Raw genomic sequence first — 24,393 nt, forward strand, 5'->3', positions numbered from 1 at the left:
CATATATATATATATATATATATATATATACACATTATATATATTACTGTTCCTTTAGTGAACCCTAATTAATACAATGTTGAAGTGATATTTTCAGTATTTTGAAACAAAATAATTAATTGTACTGGTAAACTTTACTTTTTACTATGGTTATTAAGTTTTTAATTATATATGTTGTTTGCATGACATTTCTATTGAACAGCACTACGTGCTCATGCTGAAATGCAATCAATCTTTTAAATATCCACTAACCTGACAAGTGAAAATTGTATTTCATGTTTTTTAATAATGTATATTTCTTCTTATATAAAATGCCTATTCTTACTCTTATATTTTTAATGGACTTTGGCTTTTAACTGATTAACTTTTTCTTATTTTTTTCTTTTCTTGTTATTCCATGTAAAAAATGTTTGAAATCTGAATCCTGAATGTGCACCTCTTGCCTATATTAAACATACTAGTGGATGAAAGATTTTCCCAGAAAGAATGACTTTTATATTGATTCTGAAGCACTTGTTATCTAGCTAGAGGTAGAAGGATAATGCGAAGGGCACTCAGCAGAGAAAACCTTGTAATAGCATGAATCAAGATAAATGGCATGTATGGCAAACAATAGTAGGTCCTTTTGGGATTTAAAGTACAGAAGAGGAAATGAGCAGAAAAATTTAAAAAACTAGGTCATACAGACTCTTGTGCATTAAGTTAAGGATTATAAACTATCTTGAAAAATATTCAAACCTATTACTGATTTTTAGTATGTAAGCTACAGGATCAAGAAATGATAAGATCAAGATCTTTAGATAGGTTCTTTACCACCAAGGAAAGCGAAAGCCATTAGGTTCATGGTTACTTGTTGCTAGTACAAATGCTCTGAATTAAAGCAGTGAAGAGAGAATGTTCAAAACGTAGCTTTCTATTTCATCTAAGAAAAACTTCTTAAAATGCAAAAATTATGATTTTAAATTAGTTACTCTATAACTTAAATCTACACTGTCCAATAGAGTAGCTATACTATATATAACAGAGAAGATATAACTAACTTAGGAAATGCTGTCTTCTCTTGGCTCCTGCTATGATTTGGATGTGGTTTGTCTACTATAGTTTCATGTGCTGGAGACTTGGTCGCTAATATGATGGTGGTAAGGCAGTAAAATGGTTAAGAGGTAGGGTCTAGTATTAGGTAATCACTCAGAAGAGATTCATGCTGGTCTCTGAAAGTGAGTTAGCTGTTACAATGTGATTCTAAAGCAAGACCACTCCCTATACAGTACTTGACCCCCTTCTGCATGCAGCTATCTCCTTTATAGCTTCTCAGCTATATAATGACAGAGCTTATGTCCTCACCAGAGATGTTCAGAAGGAGCCAACTGATCTTGTACTTTTTTTTTCTTTCTTTTTTTGGTACTGGGGATCGAACTCAGGACCTTGAGCTTGTGAGACAGCTAAATCCTTGGCCCTGATCTTATAATTTTCATCTCCAAAATTGTGAGCTAAATAAACCTCTTCATTTCAGAAGGTATCCAGCCTCAGCTAATTTAGTACAGCAACAGAAAAATGGATCATTATAGCTTCTCTCCATGATCTCCCAGATTCCTGGTTTTCCTCCTACCTCACTGGGCACTTCTCTTTAGTACCCTCTGTTGATGCTTTTGCTGCTGCTCTGTTAGATCTCTACAAATTGAAGTACTTAAAAACTTCACTCTCTTCTCTACTACTCCTCTCCACAGGTGAGTTAGCACTGCTCCCTGACTTAGAATATCATCAGTATATAGTTGACCCTCAATTCTGTATCCACAACCTAGAGCTTTCACCAGAACTGCAAGCTTCACTCAACCACTAAAGATTGCCACTGGAATGCTGATTAGGCTTTTTAAAAGTCCATTATTTATCTCTGAACCCAAAAATCCCATTATTTATCTTTGAACCCAAAAATGTATTTAGTCCCCTTTTCCTTCATTCTTTCTCAACCAGAAAGTAGTATTGGTTGTTCTACCACACTCTAGGAAATTGTTCTTGAATTTTCCCCTTCCTTCAGTAAATCATAATTATATGCCTCCAAAAATATATCCCAAAGCCCTATCTACAGCTACTAGCTTAGTCCAAATCAACAATAAGTCTAACACAGTTCACAAATAGCCTTTCCTCTACTGTTCTCCACTGTAAGTCTACTACCATTATCCACATCCTTTAATAATTCTGTACAAGATCCTCCTCTATTGCTTGATACCTCTAGTGGTTTCTCTTTGTCCTTAAAATCAAATTCCTTTTTTTGGCCTACAAGAGCTCCGTATTATCTGGCCGGTGTTTATTGTGTCTCCAGTCTCATCTTCTACCATTTTCTTTCTTACTGCCTTTCAACCAACAAACCTTCTTCCTGAACTTCAAACATGCTAATCCAGTTAGTTTCAAGCCTTTGAATTAGCAGTTCCAAGTGTCAGAATTTTCTTCCCTAAGATCTTTGCACTATGGAAAACACTTAACAATCACATCTTGGTGCAAATTTTACTTCTAAAATAGACCTCCCTTAGTCACACAATCTAAAGTAGCTTCCTATGCAAATTTATGTTCTAGTCTATTATTTTGCTGTTTTAGTTTCTCCAAATCATACACATCATCAAATCAAAGTCTTTCATTCAATGATCATCTTTGCCAATTATAGCATAAACTTAAATCAAAATTTTCTGAGTTTTTCATTTAAGAAAAAAAAAAAAAAACTCGTCATGCTATTAGGCCCAACAAAATTTACTCACAAAAGCAATTTTTCATAAAAGATATAGATAAAACAGAATACATGTTCACAAAATACAGCCATATGAAATCCTTTATTTTGTATCAAATGTAGAGTTAAACAAAGAAAATTAACTCTATTTTCCCCTTAATTTTGCTTTTCAACATGGTATGAATTTACTGCTTATGAAATAAAATTATTATATACTATAAGATCGTATTATACTGTTAGTAGTCACCAAATTTGACCTTTAACTTCTCTAATCTCTTAGGCAGAGACTGACAAATGTGCTGAATTGTGGGATTGTTTTGTGATGTGTGTTCAATTAGGCTGAAACTACTAAATAAATTTCAACCTTAATCTGAGTGAAAGATTGAACCAGTATTTCTAAAGATACATTTTGCAAAGCCATGTGCTAGCTATCATCCTGGATGAGGCAAGTAAATCTGTAATACTCAAATACTGACATTAACATTTTGAAAATTTATTAAAATCCTCCCTCATATCACTTCTTACCTGATATCATTACATTTTTCCTTATTTTCTTTACTTCTAATCTTTCCTTACTTCAACTCATCCTCTACTTTTCTTAAATATGAAAATACTCTGCTTGCTTTACTCCACTACTTAAGTTTTTTCGATGGCTCATGTGACTTATCCAATAAAGTATGAACTGTTTAAGAAAGCCCCCTATAATCAAGCTTCTACCTAATTATGTAACTTTATCAATGCCATTTCCCTAGATTCTGGTGTTATTAATTACAATTTGTAATTTTTTGAATGAGCCATGTTTTGAATAAGCTGCATACCTTTCTTGGTACTTACTAGTCTGTTCTCCTTGCCATTATGGATTCAGTGAAATCTTACTTTCATTCCATCATGTAGAATGAACATCTCCATTAAGACAATAAAAAGAGAGCTAGGGATTTAGCTCAGTGGCATCATGCCTTCCCTGCAAATGCAAGGTCCTGAGTTTGATCACCACTACCAAGAAACAAAACAAAAAAAGAGAAAAAAAAATCTACAAGACAGATTTGGCCAGGCATGGTGCCTTTAATCTCAGCACTTGGGAGGCTGAGGCAGGAGAATCACTGCAAGTTCAAGGTCAGCTGGGGCTACACAGTGAGTTCAATGAACTGCATACTGTGATTCTGTCTCAAAAAAACAAGAACAACAACAACAAAAAAATGGTAGGTTTAAATCTAAATGCAATAAGTATATCAAGTACAGTATAGTATAAACACTAATTAAAAAATAAACTAAAATAGCAAGACTCAAGAATATGCTGTCTATAAGGAATACACTTCAAATGAAAATAAAAGGAAGCATTTTCTATTTCTAATCTGACATGAAAAGAACTTAGAAGTTGTCACTCCCACCCTGACAAGAAAAAAAGCTAAACAAACTGAGAATCAACAATTCCTAGGTAGAGAAAGGAAATTACATGGAAAGCAATCAGCCCACAAACTGGTGAGAAGAAAAAAATAGAATCACTGCTTACACAGTATAGAAATCACCACTGGCATCAGTAACTGCTAAGAAACTTAGAATAATTAATTACAGAGAGTATTGAGAGAAAAAAACTCCCAGAAACCCAAACTAAGGAAAGGCACCACACTTTCATGGCCTGTACTTCTGGAAACTCTTTTACATTCAAGGAACTTGTGTGTGCAGTACAAGAAAGGACCCTACCTGCCATGGACTTCAAACTTCCAACTTCTAGCAGACTGTACACCTTTGTCCCCTGCACAGGTGACTATCAAAGAAATATCCCCAGAGAAAAGGTAAGCCTTCCTGAAGACTTGGCTGCTTCAGAGAAAAACAACAGATGGGTCAACACTAGCCCCAAGAGAAGTCCACAGCTGGTTAAACTAAATAAAAAAACAATGTGGGGCTTTACTTTGACAGTGGCTTCTTCACAGTAGGCTAGCACTGAAAAAAAAAAAAAGTCAGTTCAGAGCCCATCATATTGCCAGAGAAAATTTAATCAGGCACCATTTTGGGAAAGGACTAATGGTGTAGGACTAAGTGAAGAAACATCTATAGAACAGCTTCACTCCAGGACTGAAGTGTTACCCTACCACAGTGACTGAGGGACATACAGCCAGGGAGACAGAATGGGATAAGGTGAGGGTAGACAAATCCCCCCAGATCCCCTGAGAAGCTCAAGTTCATGCCAGGAAGATCACAGACCTACATTCTGTGGTGGGAGGTAAGATCTGTCTTTAGAGGTGATTGGATCTGAAGGTGATGGCACTGAATCCATCAGTCTGCTTAAGCACCCACCCAACTGCCTACATTCAGAAGAAACCAGTGGTCTGATTGCTCCCCATATACCAATGTGAGTGGGGATGAATCTCAGCTTTTACAGTTGCTACAGACTAGATTTTATAGATAGGGAAACATCTTCAGCAGAGGGGTCACCTCATAAACTCACAGGCTATAAAGTGGGGCAGAGAAGACTGTGACTTTCTGGATTCCAAAGACTATAGGTCCTGGAAGTAAACCACACATTTGGAAACACACAGAATTTTTTTTCTTTCTTCTTTTGACCCAATTTTATTTATTTAATGAGTTCTGAGGGGATTTTGTGGTTATCATAGAAATATCATATATCTCCATCAATTTTTCAAGATATATCAATCTGGGTTGGAAGGTATTTTCTTTCCACTGGCTAAGAACTGAGTTGTTCTTATTTTTCTCTTGCTAATATGTCATCTATTTGGGAAGAAAGTTCCATGTGCTCTACTCAAAATCAAAAGACACAGATTAGCAAATGAATCAAGAAACAAGATCCACCTTACCACATGGATTTGCTGTATAAAACATCTTCAAAAAGTGGGGTGAGCAGGCAACCCAGTCCCCCTTCTGTCTCTTAGACAGAAGCTGTCTTTCCCTCAATAAATTTTTCCTACTCTTAAAAAAAAACAAAAACAAAGAAACAAGATCCAACAATATAGTGTATACAAGAAACACACTTAACCTAAAAAGAAACCCATAGGCTATATGTCAAAGAATGGAAAAACCAAAACATCACATCAGAAGAATTTTAGTCTCTAACACCTCAGGCACAACAATTATAAAAAGTTTTCAAGAACAAATAATTAAATATCAGAAGAAAAAGGCACTCTGGGGGCTCAGGCATGAATATCTCAAGTCAGCCCAGCCTGGGCAACATAGAAACTTAATGAGACTCCATCTCAAAATAAAAATAAAAAAGGGTGGGAAATGTAGCTTAGGGCAAAGGCCCTAGATTTAATCCTCGTACCACAAGATAAATAAATAAATACATACATACATATATGAAAAGAATATATATATGAAAAGAATGAAAGAAAGGAACTGAAAACATTTGAAGAATGGCTTGAAATTTCTAAAATTAATGATAAGACACCATCGATCTAAGAAGCTCAGAGAACATCAAACAAGACAAATACCAAAATATCTACACTTAGCTCTATCATATCAAACTGTCAAAAGTCAAAACAAAGAGAAGCCAGACATAGTGGCATAAGCCTATAATCCCAGCACTTGGGAGGCTGAGGCAGGAGGATCAGAACAACTTCAAACCCAGCTTGAGCTACATAGTGAGTTCAAGGACAGCCTGAACAGAAATATATAGCAAAACCCGTCTCAAAAAAAAAAAGAGAGAGAGAAAATTTTGCCAAAAAGGATAAAAATTACATCAGACTTCTCTTCAGAAAGCAGTAAGAGAAGTGAAACACTTGAAATGTTAGAATTTAAAAAAAACAATGCATTGTAGGGCACATTTGTAAACTCAGTTCTCTGGGAGGTTGAGGCAGGAGGACTCCAAGTTTGAGCCCAGCATGGGCAACTTATTGAGATCCTGTCTCAAAATTAAAAACACAAAAGTACTGGGGATATAACTTACTGAGAAGGCCCCATATTTAATCAGGGAGGAAAGATGGATGATGGATGAAAGAAGGGAAAGACAGAAGGAGGGAAGGAGAGAGGAAGGAAGGAACAGAGGAAAGGAGAAAGAGAATGAGAGAGGAAAGGGTCCTTTAAAACTTTTTCCACAAAATGGAAGAAAAATAAAGAACTTCCCATACAAACAATACTTGGGGCAATCTATCACCAGTAGACCTACCTTTTAAAATATTAAAAGAAAAATTTCAGCAGAAATTGAAAGAAAGACAGTGGATTTAAAAAATAAGGCACAACTATATGTTTTCTACAGGAAACTATTTTACATATAGACAGAAATAGTTCAAATGTAAAGAGAGAAAGACCTATCTTTAGTTAAAAAACAAAACAAAAAAAAAGCTGAAGTAGCTATTTTAACTTCAGATAAAGCAGAATTTTTAAGCAAAGAAAGTCATCAGGGATTTAGCTCAGTGGTTCTGCCACCTGCTTCACAAGCATAAGGTCCTGAGTTCAACCCCTGGTATCAAAAAAGAAAAGAATGAAAAGGAGATTATATAATGGTATCAATTCTCCAAGAAATATAATAATCTTGAGTATACCTAATAACAGAATATCCAGGTACATGAGAAAAAACTTGTAGAACTGTACAAAACAGACAAGTCCTAACTAGGGATGTCAACACCTATCAGTTATTTAGAGATCCATCAGGCAGAAAAATTAATAAAGATAAAGTTGAACTTAATAGTATGTGTATGAGAAACAGACACAGAGTCCAAAGAAGCACACAGATCCAGGAATGCACACAATGCAATTTGTTTGGGGCTTTTATGTACAGAAGCATCATGTTTAGGATAGTAACAAAACAGGCAGACCAGGGCCCAGGATTTAGCTCAGTTCCACTGCCTGCCTCACAAGTGGAAGGTCCCAAGTTCAATCCCCAGTACCAAAAACAAACAAAAACAGGTGGACCTCACAATCTAAGGTAGAAGGAAGGGGCTTATATAATAATCAGGACAAAAGTGACTTCATTCAAGCTGAAACATACCTGGTTTAACTCAATCTAATATCAAAGATATCAGGCACATTCTTGGCACTGATTGCATCAAGATCTGGATCTTGAAGTCCCACATATTACTTTAATAGTTTTATTTATCTATAGTTGGCTGGGAAACTATACAGGGGTTATTCAGAACAATTATAGCAGTTACAATGCAATATTGGTTACAGTCACATCAAGCTGACTCCTTACAGAAACAGTTACCTGAAGACTCGATTGGAGACAGTATATATTCTAAGATGGCTTATTCTTATTAACAAGAGGACTCAGCTCATTGGTTATTGATAGAAGGCCATAGTTCCTCACCAAATCTTTCCATTGGACCATTTGTTTCCTCAAAAAATAGCAGATGATTACCCTGAGTGAGTGACCCAATCAAGAGCAAGCAGAGCTATGACGTCTTTTAGGACCTAGTCTCAGAAATTGCATACTGTTACTTTTGCCATACTCTGTTGGTCACAGTGTGGGAGAGGTCTACAAAAGGGCATGAATTTTGGAAGGCATCACTGGTGACCACTTTGGAAGCTGGCTACTGCAAAGCTAAGTGTCTGTTAACTGATTAATAAATAAACTGTGGTGACATTCATGCAGTGCAACATTAAGCAGTAATGAAAAAGAAACAAACTACTGATACATACAGAAGCAAAATTCACAAATGAAGTTACACTAAGTGAAAGAAGCCGGACAAGTCTGTATGATTATATTTATAATGAAATTCTGGAAAAGGCAAAACAAAATGGACTCAAAATAGATCAGAAGTTGTCAGGGGATCAGAATGGGACAGAAACTTTTGGGGAAGATGGAAATGTTCTATATTTGATTGTAATGATATTTATATGATATTGTTGTTGTTTTTTTGCTAAAACTCACAGAAATGTACATCTAAAAAGGGTGAGTTTTATGCTACTTATACCTCAATAAACTACTCATAAAGAAATGTGAGTCTTGAAGGGAAACAGAAGAGGCACAGATAACAAGGTGGCTACAGAAGTCTTAATGCATAACTAATAAAAGTTTCTGAGAAAGTTGACAACAAAACTAATATGCAATTCAAATTCTGCAAGCTAAAAAATTTCAGCTGAACTTGAGCCTGCAGACTGAAAATACAGATCAAATTATAAGTTAGGTAGATCAAAAAAGATGAACACATACCTTTCCCTGGAACATACTACCAAAAAACTTGAACTCCAAGAATAAAGAGAAAAATCTTAAGATGCTTCCCAAAAAAATCAAGTTACTTAGAAAAAAAGAGAGAGAGGTATAGGTCTTCTAACCCTCAGTATGGAAAAAGAGGATAAAGAAATAGCATTCATATGTTTTTTAAAGGATTCTATCCAGGGCCAGGAAAGTCTCTCAGTGACACAGTGCCTGCCTGGCAAGTCCAAGGTCCTGAGTTTGATGCCTGGTACCAGAAGAAAAAAAAAAACAAAAAAAAACATAAAGAATTCTAACCAAACCAAAGTTAAAAAAAAAAAAATTGTTTGGGGATGTACGGTGATACCTCAGCTCACAAACTTTTTTCTTTCCATGATTCTAGTCTCAAACTGAATTGGACATGAACCGAATCAAATTCAATGGTTACGTTCAACGTTGATCTTATGGGGAAATTTGATTTAGTTCTTGTCTAAGTTGGTTTGCAATCAGAATCATGGAAAAAATTAAGTTTGTGAACCAAGGTACTACTGTGAAATCACTCAAAAAATGTAATACTCTCTTTTCCTATTTAGGAAAATAGCCATCAAAAAAATCCTAATTAACAACTGAATTATGGCAGAGACATGGGGAGATAAAGAGGAGACCTCATAATGTGAAGTTAATTTTAACTAGATTTAAATACAGCAATTAGACAGAGATATATAATAAATGAAAATCCAGTTTATCAGAACTAAGATGTGGGCCGAGGATTTAGCTCAGTGGTTCGGTGGCCTGCTTTGCAAGCACAAGGACCGGAGTTCAATCCCCGGTACCAAAAACAAAACAAAACAAAACAAAACAAAAAAAGAACTAAGATGAAGCATCTGAACAACAAGAATATTAAAGTTGGCCCAGTGTATAAGGATACTGTAAGGAAGTACTATTATCAACAGTTTTTTGGCTTTCTTTTGCTTTACCTGGTTTGCAAGATGAGAGTGACCAAACAGCTTGTGACCCAATTTCCCTTACTGTTCCAGTTCTTTCCAACTGCTTAGGATCAGCACCAGGAGGTGTCTTGTTTGGCGTCGTCATTTTTTAAATATTCTATATAAAAAGAAAGAATATGCACATTATGCTGAGATCTGAGTATCTTTCTGTAAAAGAAAAAAGAAACCAATAGCAAATGGATTGTTCATCTATGGCTTGTTCCATAACTTTGGTTAATCTTAGTAAATCTATGCAAATGTGAAAATACACTTCTTGGAAATGAAGGGTATGTAAAATTGTTTTGGTGAAGCAGTTACTTTTACAGAACATTATCACAAACGCTAAACAATTCCAAAAGTTCTACATCTCCCTGACACTTTCCATTAGATCCTAAATTGTTCCCATGCTACCATGCAAACATTTCTCATTAAGTAAAAGCAAAAACAATGGATTGTAAATTTCAGAAAGGCCTGTGACTTAAATGCTCAATAAATAACTTACTGAATGAATAAGTGGATAAACAGGTCCAATTATAAACTAAGTCTGCAGCCATCATTACAAGCCGAACGGCCTAATATCTAAAAATAAAATAAAATAAACCATTTCTACATTGGAGCAGAATCCAACTGGCGGACTTGGGACTAGACGCCACCAAGTGGATAAAACAGACAGTTCGGAGAAGACTGGACTCCTGGTCTGGAAGAACTGACCACACAATACAGAGAGCTGAGGCCAAAGACAGAGCGCCACCGCCAGCGCTGTCAGGATACGCTCTGCCGGTCCTACTTGACACAACGCAGGTACCTGAACAAATCAGGCTCCACACCTGGCCCACCTGCTTTGAGGAGACCGAGAGTGTAGAGAGACCGAAACTAGGGAGAAGGCGTCTACTTACGATGGGCCCTCTTTCTACGTTGAGGAAAAGCGCACTTAACTGCTTCCAGTCTCGCTTACCAAGACTCAGGCTCTCTGGAACTGCAGATCCGCGCCACTCCCACTCATTTTAGCACAGCCTGGATTTCCCAAGGATGTAACTGAGAGTCGCAGCACAATGACGTCAGACACAGCACCTACCTTCAGGGCCGCCTAGCGCTCTATCGCGCACGCGCGTTACGCCCTGTGGCTTGCGCGAGGCGGCGGCTGGGCACCGCCATTTTGGCCGGCGGCCGTAGGAACAAACTGTGTGGTTGAGACTTGAAGGTAAGATTTGTGTCCTCTGTGCTCCCCACTGCAAGGGGATAGTTTTCTCCAGGTACGTGAATATATGGGAGGGGTTTGGCCTTTAGCCGCCGCCTGCCACTTTGGAAAGACTGGGGATGTCCTCCGGGAGCCTGTGGATAGGCCTTGGGTGGCAGTGGCAGACTGCTGCGGCGTGTGGCACCCGGCGCCGGCGGGACAGCTGGAACCTACAGAGCGCAGGCAGTGCCCTGAAATCGCGCGCTTCTCGCGCTTCATTTCCCATTCCCAGGCGCTTGCTGCTGCTGTCTATCCCCAGCCTGCGCTGCGACAATGCTCCTAGGTGCCGTCTCCGAGAACAAACGAGTACCCCTGTACTTCTCTCCCCTGCTGCCACCCTAGAGCTAGTCCACTGTACAGGAAGGCACTTTCAGAGCTTAGAGCATCCTTTAGACTCCTGGGTTCCTCTTCCAGAAAAATAGAATACGCTTAGGCGTATTTGATCGTGGGAAGTTGTGGTTTTTTTCTTTTTTGGTAATTGTGGAATGAGTCATGGCATCTTGCCGCCATGAAGTTGAATCCTCCTAGTCCACTCCCAGGATTTATAAAAATGAGCAAATGTCACTCTGATTTCCTCATACAGCAGCATGTACTTGGAAGTGATTGAAGTTATCTCAAGTAGTTTCCCAGTTTAATTCTTACAGCTTTCTTTGGAGATCACTTTGATGGCATTCTGCACATTTTCCCTTGCTGACTTAATCATTTTTTCCCTTTATAATATCTTAAACTTCTTGAGATCAAGGGTAATAGCTTTATTCGAAATATCTCTGGATTTAAATTCAGAGCTTTGTACATTCTAAGCACGTCGTATTTGTTGTGAATGAATGATGGCAAAGCCAAATCCGCACATCCCATGAACTACATAAATAATTTACTTTTTTTGACAGTAAACTCAATGACTAAGGAGTGACTGTCAAGACAACTTTGTTTTATTTTTACCTTCATTTCCAGGAGAATGCTAACCAGGCATTTATGATTGTGGCATTTATGTTGCAGATATTCCTCCTGTATGCTGAAATTCATTCTATACCAGCTACCTATGAACAATGCTTTCAATGTAATTTAAGTCTCTCATCTGTATTTAAACCAAATAAGTGTTTTGGATTTTATTTTTAAATAAAAACTTTGTTCTCTTATACACAATTGTATATTTTTAAAATTTATTTATTTAGGAAGAGCATTTAACAATTGCCAGAGTGAAGGGACCCATTGCCATCAAAGCTGTGCACCTTTCTGAACTTACTATGTTTTATAAGACTCATAATCAGCAGTAAGCATAGGTTAGAATACTTCATGTGATATCAAGCATTATTAGGTAATAGAAGTCTCTAAATGCTTTTATGCAACATTATGATGATTTGGATGTTAAACTGAAAATGCTTTCTGTGTTTATGCCTCACATTTTCTTTTTTCTCTCAGCTGTCAGCTGAGAGATGACAGACTCTTTGAGTACTGTTTTGTACAGATTGTCTTCAGATCTAAACTATCTTAAAAATATCTTTTTATTCCTAGGAATCTGTTTGTATAATCTTCCCACCAAGTTTCACTCTTCTAAAGATTTCCTGATGAAAAAGAAAAACTTTTTCCCTAATCCTTGAAAGTAATGTAGCAATTGCAATAATAATGCTTACATGATTAACAGTTGTAGAAAGAATCTATATTCATTTTTCTTTTTTTGTTTTGTTTTGTTTGTTTTTGGTACCGGGGATTGAACTCAGGACCTTGCACTTGTGAGGCAGCCTGTGGAACCACTGAGCTCAATCCCTGGCCCCTATATTCATTTTTCTTGAATGCATTGTAATTTTTCACTGTTTCTGCTTTCCACCTTTTTAATGTCTTTTTAGCCACCTTTGCTATGTTTTTATTCCTTCATGAACATCTTTTTACGAGTCTCTCTTTTTAGAATAGTTTGAAAAATTAAATGAAACATTTTAGTAAATATATAGAAGTTTTGTTTTTCATTACAAAAGATGTATTACCTGCTAAAATTCACCACAAGATAATTTGCAGAAAGGCATTCAGCATTTAAATTAGAATGAATAGTGTCCAATTTTATTAGTTGTTAGGAAGTTGTCAGTGTTTAGGATGATACCTTTTTTGTAATGATTCAGACCAATTAATTTATTCTAAAACAAGAAATTTAGTCCTGGCCTTCCTTACAAGACGAGCATTTAAAAGAGTAAAGTGAACCCAAGTGTTAACATAGTTTTATTTATTATAAAACTATATGGTTTCCTCTGGGTGATTCTTTCATTCCTCTATACAGTTTAGTGGGAAACTGTCACCATAAAATATTAGTAACATGCAGAACTTTGGAAGTTGTTATAACCTAGAGGAAAATTATATTTAAATTTGTTTTCTTATTCATTTAACAAATATTTTTGCTCCTGTTATATGCTAGGCACTGGTATGACCACTGGAATGGACAAAATTTTAAAATTTCTTTCCTTGTGATGATAAAATACATTTTATTTGGAAGAGGAAGAAAATATGTAGAGAGAACACATTGATATGTATGGTAAATTTGTGTGTATCTGTATATTACATGTACATATGAAATACGTAGTATGTCATATCATAGAGGTAAGGAGAAAAATAAAGCAAAAAAGTTGAATAAAAAGGCAGTTGGGTGACTTTTTGATAGTGTAACTAGAGAAGACTCCCAAAGACACAGTAAAAACTTGAAGGACTAACCCATGTTATTCTCTAGGGGGAAGAATGTTACAGGCAATAGGAAAAAAAAAAAAAAGCCAAGACCTTGGAGTAAGAATATGTCTGGTATATGCTAGGGACAGTAGGGAGCCAGTCTTCAGGCTTGAGCCACAAGAATAAGAGCTACAATAGTTGGAGACCAGATGAGAAAGTTAACAAAGGCTGAGCAGTACCTAGTTGGTAACTTTAAGGACTTTTGTCTTTACTCAGGCCAAGAGGGAAAGCCATTGTAACCTTTTAAAGTAGAAGAACAATTTGATTTGACATACTTTTTAAAAGGATTACGTACTCTAGTTACTGTGAGTTAAAAGGTTAGAGTAGAGGAGGTAAGAGTAGAAAGAAATCTGCTAGAAAGCTGTTAGAGCAGTGCAGCTAAGAGATGGTATAGGTCTCTCATACCAGAGTCATGAGAAACGGTCAGATTCTAAGGGTAATTTGAGGGTAACTTTAGGTGGATTTGCTGTTGGGAGTGGGGAGATGACTTCAGTAATTTTAGCCTGATTAAGTGGAGGCTGGCTTGCCATTTAACAGCATGGAAGGCGCTGAAGAAGAGAATTTTGGTGAGATTAGGGGCTTACTTGGAGAGATGCCTACTAGATGTACAAGAGTGTTTTGTACCCAGAAAGAATGTGTGGAGTGAAATTTGAGATGGTGAATATAGGCAGTTCTTTAATAATAGTCTTAAAGGAAAAGTAAAACAGTGGAAAATGATAGGGTCAGGTAATATAGAGTGCTTGATTGCTGGTAGGAGTGAACCAGTAGAATGATTGATGTGAAAAACAACAGGGAGAATTTTGGAACATTCTTTTTAGTAACTATACTGTAGTGTGCAAATGGCCTTAGCTAGGGAAATACACATACATTTGGCCCTCCAGCTCTAAGGGTTCTGTATGCACAGTTTCCACATTTGCAGATTCAACTGTAGATCAAACATTTGGAAAATATTTGCTTATCTGTAAATATATGCATATACAGATTGTGTTCTTGTCATTATCCCTGCACTACAGTATAAAAACTATATTGTATTATTTTGCACAACCTATATATTACTTGCAATATGCAGGGGGGTGTGCATAGATTATATACAAATAATGTGCTCACTTGTATAAGGTATTTGGATGTTCTCAGATTGTGGTGTCCACAAGGTTCATGAGGGTTTTGAAAGCATTTCCCTGTACGTACTAGTTGGCATGGGATACTGGTTGTTTCTATCCATTTTCATCTGCACTTATACAAGTGAAGAAATTGACTTAATCAAGGTTGAGGGTACAGATGGTTAACTGGGATTTTAGCTATATAACTAGGGAAATGAAAATATCAAGGGCTACAGGACAGAATGTAGAACAGTAAGGTGAGCGAGAGTCAGTGGATTGTTATGGTCTAGGTGTCTGAGCTGAAAAGATAGGAAAAATGGCCAGAAGATAGGGTATTCAAAATTAAGTTTGTGAAAGGGTTGCCGTTACTAGTAATAAGAAGGTCTCGAGTTTGACCAAAGTTGCTGTGGTAAAGTTGAAGACATACTGGAAGAAAAGATTTAAGAAACTAGGTGGACAAGCTGTTAACAGCTTCAAAGAATGAAAGAAAGTGTTCTGCTGGCCTATAAATGACTAAAACAGTTGGAAGGTTCAGGAAGAAGGGAGAGAAAATACTCTAGGACAGCACTGAAGAGCAAGATTTCCTCCTCCAAGCCTAATCATATTGGTGGACATGAAAAAGACATGAGAGGTCTACAAGGGGGAGCAGTCTTGCCAAACAAAACACATCAAGGTTGAGGATCACAGAAAAAGCCAACAGAATATCTTTGTAAATAGTCTTTTGGTCCCAGGTTCCTTTGTTACATAATAGAATAGACTATAAGGTACTTCTTGGGTTTATTGACCTTACTGTCCCCTAAATGTAATATTGTAAAAGATTTTTGACTTCATTTGGACCTTAATGCTATATAGCTGTTACACATGAAGATTTCTCAAAGCTTTAGAAGCTAGCACAGTGTAAATATAGTTGCTTGATCTTGCTTGAATTTCATTGCTATTAGCATAAAGTCTATCTGGCCATATCACAAGTTCCCAGGAAATTGTACTTTTTAGTTTTTTACTTTTCTATTTGACCAGTATGATGGTCACATGGTCACAGCCTTAATAAGTATATGCCTTTTTTAGATAAAGTCACTATGCTGTTTAAGATACGGTATAATAATGCTTAGGGTGGGGGAAGAGCAAACATCTTTATCAGATATATTATCATATCTGGTCTTTCTATCTTAATAGACCACATTCATATTGGTATCAGTGTTAATTACTGAAGTTTTATATAATTTGTTTAATCTGTCAGTTTAATCTATTCTCCCATGCTTGCTCTTTTTCTATTTTCCTGGCTATTCACTTTTCGTAAGTTTACTATGTTTGGTTTATTATTTTTCTCATGGGATTGGAAAAATTGTATTAATTCAGGAAAGTTTAAATCTCTGGTATTAATTTTTTGCTGTAAAAGCTGAGACAATTTCATTTTATTTCTTAGGCCTGTTATGTTATATAGTGGTTTTGAAAGTTTTTTCATTCACATGTATTAAGTATATTCCCAGACGTTTTCTTGTATATTATAAGTGGCATTTTTTTCTTATATAAATCTTCTGATTAAAAGTATATGTATACAGTTTTCTTTTGGAAACCTTACTATTTTATTGTTTGTACTATTTTATTTATTTCTCATTTGTTTTCCTATTAATTATATTTGTGGTCTCCTATTATGCTCATGAGTTTTTCTCTTAACTAGTCACTATGAGCTTGCTATAATTTTGTGAACTTTTCTTTAATAAAACAGCTGGGTATTTTTACTTTTTTGCAGTTATGGCAGACAAATTGACAAGAATTGCCATTGTCAACCATGACAAATGTAAACCTAAGAAATGTCGACAGGAGTGCAAAAAAAGTTGCCCTGTGGTTCGAATGGGTGAGTTGCTCTGTGGTTTATTTAATTATAAAAATAAATTTTGAAAGAAATTTAAACTTGTTTGATAGTTTCATGTGTGCTTTAACATGTATTTTATTTTAATATCATTGGTTTCTTGTTTTTTTTGTTGTTATTGTTGTTGTTTTTGGTACTGGGGATCAGACTTGGGTCCTTGTGCTTGCCAGGCAGGCGACGGAACCACTGAACTAAATCCCTGGCCTCTCATCGGTTTCCTTAAGTCATTAGGAAGAGAAATTTGGAGCTTGCTCTTAATTTCTTTTATTGCTTTGTGACTAAATGATTCTGTGTTTAAAACAACAAATTGTAGAATATGAATATTTTTAAAGTTTTCTAAATGTGGTATCATACTAGAAGTCACTGCAACTGGCTATTCTACCAAAATATGTTAATTACTTTTACGTAATTGGGGACCAATTGCCAAAAATTTTATAATTGACAATATCTTATCTTTTTTTTTAATGTAGTATTTATACACAGTGGAGTTACTGTGACATAAAAAAACAATAAACTTGAGTAATTTGTAGGAAAGTAAAATACAGCTTGAGACTGTCATGTTAAATGATGTAAATCAGACTTACAAGTTTGAATATCCCATGGCTTTTCTTAGAAACACGGATTATAAATAAAGAGCAAAATAAAAGATAGATGTTAGGAAGCAAGGAGCTAGATTTTTCTCATCTATGAAAGGGATCAAGAGATGAAGCAGCAGGGAGGAGATGGAAGAAGGAATGAAGACGTGTTATGTACCTGTACCAACTCCACACATGGGATATCAACATGGACTGCAAATATGTGCTAATAAAAATTTTTAAAATATTTTTGTTTATTCTAATAGTTAATAAATATACAGTTAGTGCTCGTTAAGAAAAATCAGAATATAGAGCTTAATAGAAATGTTTATTCGTGAGGTTTTATTATATATTTTCAAAGTGAAACAAACTTATAACAATTCAGAGCTGACAAATGTTGGTAGTCTTTAAAGGCTATGTTAGCCGGGCGTGGTGGCGCAGGCCTGTAATCCCAGCACTCGGGAGGCTGAGGCAGGAAGATCGCTGTGAGTTCAAGACCAGCCTGAGCTACATAGTGAGTTCCAGGTCACTCTCACTACACAGTGAGACCCTGTCTCAAAAAAAAATAAATAAATAAATAAAGGCAATGTTATATGATTGATGGCTTCTACTAATGAAGTATAGATAATAACTGAACCTTAAAAGAAATTTTAGATGTCCTCTGTTGTTTTCTCCCATATTATTCAGAAATTCTATCATTGATTTCCCTACTGTTGTACTGTTTAATTTACCTGTTAAATGACTGCATACTTCATTAGTTTTTCTGATCTAGTGAACATATTTTGTATTATAAATTAAATTAAAGATTCAGTTAGCATATGGCAAGCCCTAAATTTAATCCTGGCAAAAAAAAATTTTTTTTTTTTAAATTCAGGAGAGTCAGCTTAAAATGAAAGTATTTCAAGATCTACTATGTTTTTACTAGAATATTTTCTTCCCTGGTAATAAGTTAAAATATATTTGGGTCATTTCCTGTTGCTTGAAAAGAGTATTTACATTCTTATAAACTGAAATTTAATTCAGAAATCTACCCCCAAAAAGCAGTGATACAGGACTTTATCTCAAATGTATTTATTTATGTGGCCTTTGTTTTTGAAAGACTGCTTCTGGAGCTGAGGATTTAGCTCAGTGGTTCCGGCGCCTTCCTTGCAAGCACAAGGACCCAAGTTCGATCCCCAGTACCAAAAAGAAAAAGAAAGAAGAAAGAAAGTCTGCTTCTGTGCGGAAATTTAGAACCAGCATTCCCTAAATAACAATGTTCAGAAAAATTCTATATTAGAAAAAATGACCTAAGTGTGTTTTTCTTTACCAGGAAAATTATGCATAGAAGTTACACCCCAGAGCAAAATAGCATGGATTTCTGAAACTCTCTGTATTGGTTGTGGTATTTGTATTAAGGTAGGTGATAATATTTTATTTATTGCATTAGATTTATAACCCAAACATAAAATCTGAAAATGCTGAATATTTTTTAAAAATCTGGCATACCCTAGAGATGTTGGCTTTTATTCAGACTGAGGAGAGAAGTCTTTACAGCATTTTTTGATGTGCCTCTATCATTTCTAAATTTTTCTATGAATGTTCTCTTTTTAAAATATTAATTTACTTGGAATTGAAGCATCTTTTTCACATGGGATGGATAAAAGTCACAACAGAAGGTCATTAATTCTTGGTCTGTATTAATATGGTATCTCTTGGTGGGTTGGAAATAGCACCCCCTCCCCCCAAAAAAGATATAATTGGACTGAGGATTTAGCTGTGGTGCTGCACCTGTCTTGCAAGCACAAGGTCCTGAGTTTGATCATCAATACCACAGAAAATCAAACAAACAAAAAAGATACAATCCATGGCCTTAAAGGACTTTAAAGCAGAAAGGGAAGTATACAAGGACAGGAATAATTGAAGGAAGTAAAGGGAAAGCATCTGTTATAGACAAAATATGGAAAGTATTACAGACATACTAACTGTCAAGATTATGTCAATCACAAAGGAATATACTTGACTACTCAGTACAATTTTGGCCTTCAGGAAACTTTATTTTTTTTTTCCATTAAGTTTATTGATAGTTTTTAGGTATACAGTACAATTACATTCATCATTGGGATCTTGTACCTACACATGATGTATCTTGGTTCTTTTGTCCTATTCCCCTGCCCTCCTTTCACCCCTCTACCCTTCTCTATTTACAAAGATTCTGTTTCCATTTTTTCCTTTTCTCATATTTTTTCTTTTCCCTTCTTTCCTTTCCCTTACCCAAGAAACTTGTAAGAACACAGATGAAACAATATTTTGCATCTTTGTGTAACTCCTTTGTTTTAAAGATTGAGTATGAAAGTATTTTCAATTCATTTTAGTCGTATATACATATATTTCAACAAATTAATGCAAAATCAACTTTTTACTCTAAATAACAGAAATGCCCCTTTGGCGCCTTATCAATTGTCAATTTACCAAGCAACTTGGAAAAAGAAACAACACATCGATATTGTGCCAATGCCTTCAAACTTCACAGGTATATTTTCAAAGCAACATTCTTTACTTTATAGTGAAGTTCATTGTAAATACACTTAGAATTTTTAGAGAAATGCAAAAATTAATGTTAACAACTGCCCACCAAGGGGAAATAAAATGCTATAACATAATGTAGAATCATATTGTAAATGTCAGTGGTTCATTCTGGTTAATATTAGAATTAAGTGCTGGAAGACTTAAATAACTGCTACTGCCCAGGGTTTAGCCCACTTGAATTATATCATAATCTCTGGTTTAAGAACTGAACCACAAAAAGCCCCAGGAGATTCTAATACATAATTGGGATTGGGAATCGTTACTGTTCATAGGACCCTTATCTCCAAAATAACTTGAGGGAACTTGGCTTTGATTTTGTTTATCCATTAATCTTACCTACAGAGACTATCACTCTGAACTTAGACGTACGAAATCACAACGTCCTTAGTTCATTGAAGTTTTTATTTGCTGAACATAAATATTTTTAATCTGGGACTTTAGATTTTACTAATAAAAAGATATTTCTCAACCTGCCAGCTTTAAGGGGCCAACTGCAGCAGGGAGAATGAAGTGGAATATTTCTGGTTGATGTGGCACTTCTCTCCTTGTAAGTAAATGGCAGGCAAAGAGAAAAATGATGGTGTGAGGTTGCACCTGCTATGTAATTTTGTGCCAGAACAGTTTATTATACATTAAAATTGAGCCTTTTATGTTTTAAAAAAAAATGTTACTTTAGAATGGACTTTTGAAGTAATTATTCAAGGGTGCATTTCTAACACTTAACAGTTTAAGATAGTGTTGGCTGTTTTTTTTTTCCCCCCTAATAGCCAATAATATCTGGCATATATTTCTTAGCTTATTAATGGATGTGTGTGAAGTGCAAGTGCATTAAAATACTGTTCTGATGTTACATAGCTTTTTCTAAATCTTATTTATTTTTGTTTTCCGTGTTCCTTTTGTATATTGTAACAGGTTGCCTATCCCTCGTCCAGGTGAAGTGTTGGGATTAGTTGGAACTAATGGTATTGGAAAATCAACAGCATTAAAAATTTTAGCAGGAAAACAAAAGCCAAACCTTGGAAAGTATGATGTATGTATTACCTTCTAAAAATTATTATCTTTGGACATTTTTAGGGATTTTGAAGGGAGGTATATGCATGTGATTTTTTTCACATTATTTTCTGGTTTATTTGTGGCTTTAATGCTAAAAAACTATTTATATGTTAGTGCTACCTAACTGAAAATTCTTAATTTCCTTAAACTGTGGTGAGTTGATGTGCTTTGACTGGAAATTAATTCACCTCCAACCTTAAAAGCTAGAAGCCAGAAGTATTGTATTTGGATATATGTCCTAATTTGTATTAACATTCGTCCTCTTTGAAATTCTATTACAAGCTTATATTCAGTTAGTTATGTGTGTATTTCTAGGATCCCCCTGACTGGCAGGAGATTCTGACTTATTTCCGTGGGTCTGAATTACAAAATTACTTTACTAAGATTCTGGAAGATGATCTAAAAGCCATTATCAAACCTCAGTATGTGGACCAGATTCCCAAGGCTGCAAAGGTCAGTTGCTTTTTAGGGAAAGTTTATATATTTTGGCTTTTGGTATGGTATAAAAATTATATTAAAGTAGACATTTTACTTTGTGATTCTCTTATTAAATGCAAATAGTAGTAACTTTCTGTGTATTATGACAGGGGACAGTGGGGTCTATTTTGGATCGAAAAGATGAAACAAAGACACAAGCAATTGTATGTCAACAGCTTGGTGAGTATCTGTTTTGCAAGAGTTTTAATAGACCCTAAATTTAAAGTCATAAAGGTATATACATCTTTATATGGATTATTGAAATAAGTAGGAAAATCATGTTGTTGTTACATTTATGTTACAGTTTTTGCTGAAATGTCATTCAAACCCAGAATAATAACATGCAGTTTTGCCCAAAAGAGGTAAAGTGAAATTTATGACATTGAACACAATGCCACTATGTTCTTTGTAGATTTAACCCACCTAAAGGAACGAAATGTTGAAGATCTTTCAGGAGGAGAGTTGCAGAGATTTGCTTGTGCTGTCGTTTGCATACAGAAAGCTGATATGTAGGTTACTTTATAATTTTTATATATCTTTAACCTTATTTTCTCATTTTTATTTGTAATGGTACTAGTAAAGCAAGGGCTTCGTATGAAATTAAAAGAACTCATAACTAAGTCTCTAATCTTGAGGTGAGATGTTAAAGAAATTGCACATGCACTACCCATTTCCTTTTATTCTTGCAGGGGGAACAAACTATCACTTATTTTGATAAGTAACAAGAATTTTAGATTCCAAGTTTTAAGAATTAAGCTCACCATGCTGGGTGTGGTGGCACAGGCCTGTAGTCCTAGCACTTGGGAAAGCTGAAGCAGGAGGATTGCCACAAGTTGAAGGCCAGCCTGGGCTACATAGTGAGTTCAGAACTAGCCATAGCAAGACCCTGTCTCAAAAAACAAAAGAATAAATAAAGACTTAAGCTCTGCAATCAGACCAGCAAGCTTTTTAAATATCTCAAGTGAAATAAGATTTATTAGACCACTCTAGGTTAGGGTAAAACATACCACGTGAGGAGCTCTACCCCAAACTTGGTATACAGGTCTGTTTTTCATACTGTTTTCTTCTTTATTCCTAAACAAAATACAGAAAATTTTACCATTATAGATAAAATGTCTTTGTTAGTATATGACATTTTTATTGTTAAAATCAGATAATTGTCGTTGTACTGCTTTAAAATGTAAGTTACGTCATATTTATCTTTCAAAATTATATTTGCTTTTTTTTTTTTCATAGTTTCATGTTTGATGAGCCTTCTAGTTACCTAGATGTCAAACAGCGGTTAAAGGCTGCTATTACTATTCGATCTCTGATCAATCCAGATAGGTAAGTAATCTGGAATATTCCTCTATTGGTTTGTTTGGGAAGTTCAGACAGATTTGTAAAGATTAAATATATGTGTTTTTCATTGTGTTGTTTAAAATTCCCACCAAAATTTACTTTGCTCTGTGTAGACCAAGGGTTCTTATTGCAAGATTTGTATTACCTCATTTGTTCCTCATGACAGTCTTGTTAAGAAATTATAGGTTTAAAAAAAAAAGGAAAAGAAACTATAGGTAGTATTCCTGTTGAAGAAGGTTAAGACTGAAAAATCTAATTATTTGTTTTATGTTTACTCATTTACTATATGACAAAGCTATAGTTGCTAGAATACAGAGATTTTTTTTTTTTCTGTGCAGCATTTCTTATGCCTATCTTTGGTGACAGATTTAATAAATATTCTTTAAAATACATGGCTTATCTTGTAAGAAAGCAGAAGAAATCCCAAGGAATCAAAAAAATCAAAGTCAGAACTATTAGAAAAGAGAGATAAAAGGCATGGCTTTCCAGTTGTTATTGGTCCCTAAACAGGTCTTGGATTTTAACACCTTCTTTGGACAAGAAGAAAGGCCTTGTGGGCCGGGGATTTAGCTCAGTGTTTCAGTGGCCTGCCTTGTAAGTGTAAGGACCCGAGTTCAATTTCCTGTACCAAAAAAAAAAAAAATGCCTTGTGTCAGATTATCACTCACAGTATGTCAGGACTCTCAAAGGATTGCTCTCTCAGCACACAGGCAAATTGAAAATAAATTACCTATCAAAGCACTGAAATGTAAAGGAAGCACATTAGAAATAGATTGTGGCTCCCTTTAAATTCTGTTTATGGATCAGCCAGTCACATGGTTATACAATTTATATAACCAGTTTTTAACCCTTTCAAGGCAAGAAAGTAACATAAAAAGAAGGTCTGGGAATTTTTAGTCCCATAGTACATAGCATAAGCAAATTGGAGGGATATGCACTAAGTACTCATTCACAGGATTCCTGTAGGTAAAGATTTTTGTACATGAGTGCAGATCTAGGATTATAAATTATGAAAAGAAACCATGTACAGGTTCAGTTAGCAGACATATGGTAGCAGGGTTATAACTTTATGTGATCTGAAAGAGGTTCTAACATAATAATATTTAAAAGAATTCAAAACCCTAAGAGTATGGTGCTACAAGGAAGCTATAGTTAAATGTTGAATAATCCAAACAAATCATTAAAATTCCCAAGACCAGTTAGATGAGTTTGGAATCACACAAAACAACATTAGAGGTTGATCTGCTGAAGCTTAGAATATAGCAGAGAGCAAATGAGATTGAAATATGGGAGTTCAGAAATGTGGATGATGGAACATGAAGATTACATGTATCTTATTAATAAAAAATAGAATGGAAGAATCATGGCTGAGAATTTTTCAGAATTGTTGGAACCTCAACTCCTTAAATTCAAAAGAGCACAGATCCTGTGGAAGAAAAATAATCCACCTACATATTTAAAAGTGAAACTCAGAATGTTAGTGGTAAAGAGACAGTCTTATTTGTTATTTTCACTTCTTACACATGGTGGGCACTGTAATAGGGTCTTTAGAGAATGCAAGTGTCAACACATAGCACTAGTGTTCAAGAACTGCATTGTGGTGGGCCAGGCATTTAGCTCAGTGCTGCCACCTGCCTCACAAGCACAAGGACCCGAGTTAGATCCCTGGTACC

At 35.4% G+C, this 24,393-nt stretch overlaps 2 protein-coding genes across 3 annotated transcripts in view; one reads left to right on the top strand and one right to left on the bottom strand.

The window, feature by feature from the left end:
• The window catches only part of Anapc10 (anaphase promoting complex subunit 10), a 57,066-nt gene extending 46,221 nt beyond the window's left edge, over positions 1-10,845 (bottom strand). Inside the window, exons 1-2 of one of the 2 annotated variants that reach the window (XM_010610947.3) lie at positions 10,749-10,845; positions 9,785-9,911 (exon numbers count right to left, since the gene is read on the bottom strand). In XM_010610947.3, coding sequence (XP_010609249.1) covers positions 9,785-9,899 — 115 coding nt within the window. In that variant the 5' untranslated portion in view covers positions 9,900-9,911; positions 10,749-10,845. Of the gene's footprint in view, positions 1-9,784; positions 9,912-10,689 lie in introns of both variants that reach the window. The other variant, XM_010610946.3, reaches the window with a different exon arrangement.
• Positions 10,846-10,896: 51 nt separating this feature from the next.
• Abce1 (ATP binding cassette subfamily E member 1) overlaps positions 10,897-24,393 on the top strand; it is a 28,377-nt gene continuing 14,880 nt past the window's right edge. The window contains exons 1-9 of the mRNA XM_010610945.3: positions 10,897-10,994; positions 16,587-16,691; positions 18,594-18,679; positions 19,696-19,793; positions 20,762-20,879; positions 21,218-21,355; positions 21,490-21,559; positions 21,792-21,888; positions 22,616-22,705. Of these exons, the coding sequence (XP_010609247.1) occupies positions 16,589-16,691; positions 18,594-18,679; positions 19,696-19,793; positions 20,762-20,879; positions 21,218-21,355; positions 21,490-21,559; positions 21,792-21,888; positions 22,616-22,705 (800 nt within the window). The 5' untranslated portion in view covers positions 10,897-10,994; positions 16,587-16,588. The remainder of the gene's footprint in view (positions 10,995-16,586; positions 16,692-18,593; positions 18,680-19,695; positions 19,794-20,761; positions 20,880-21,217; positions 21,356-21,489; positions 21,560-21,791; positions 21,889-22,615; positions 22,706-24,393) is intronic.

This window comes from Fukomys damarensis, unplaced genomic scaffold (assembly GCF_012274545.1).
Source record: "Fukomys damarensis isolate Sample0158 unplaced genomic scaffold, DMR_v1.0_HiC HiC_scaffold_38, whole genome shotgun sequence".
In the NCBI taxonomy this organism is placed as follows: Eukaryota; Metazoa; Chordata; class Mammalia; order Rodentia; family Bathyergidae; genus Fukomys; species Fukomys damarensis.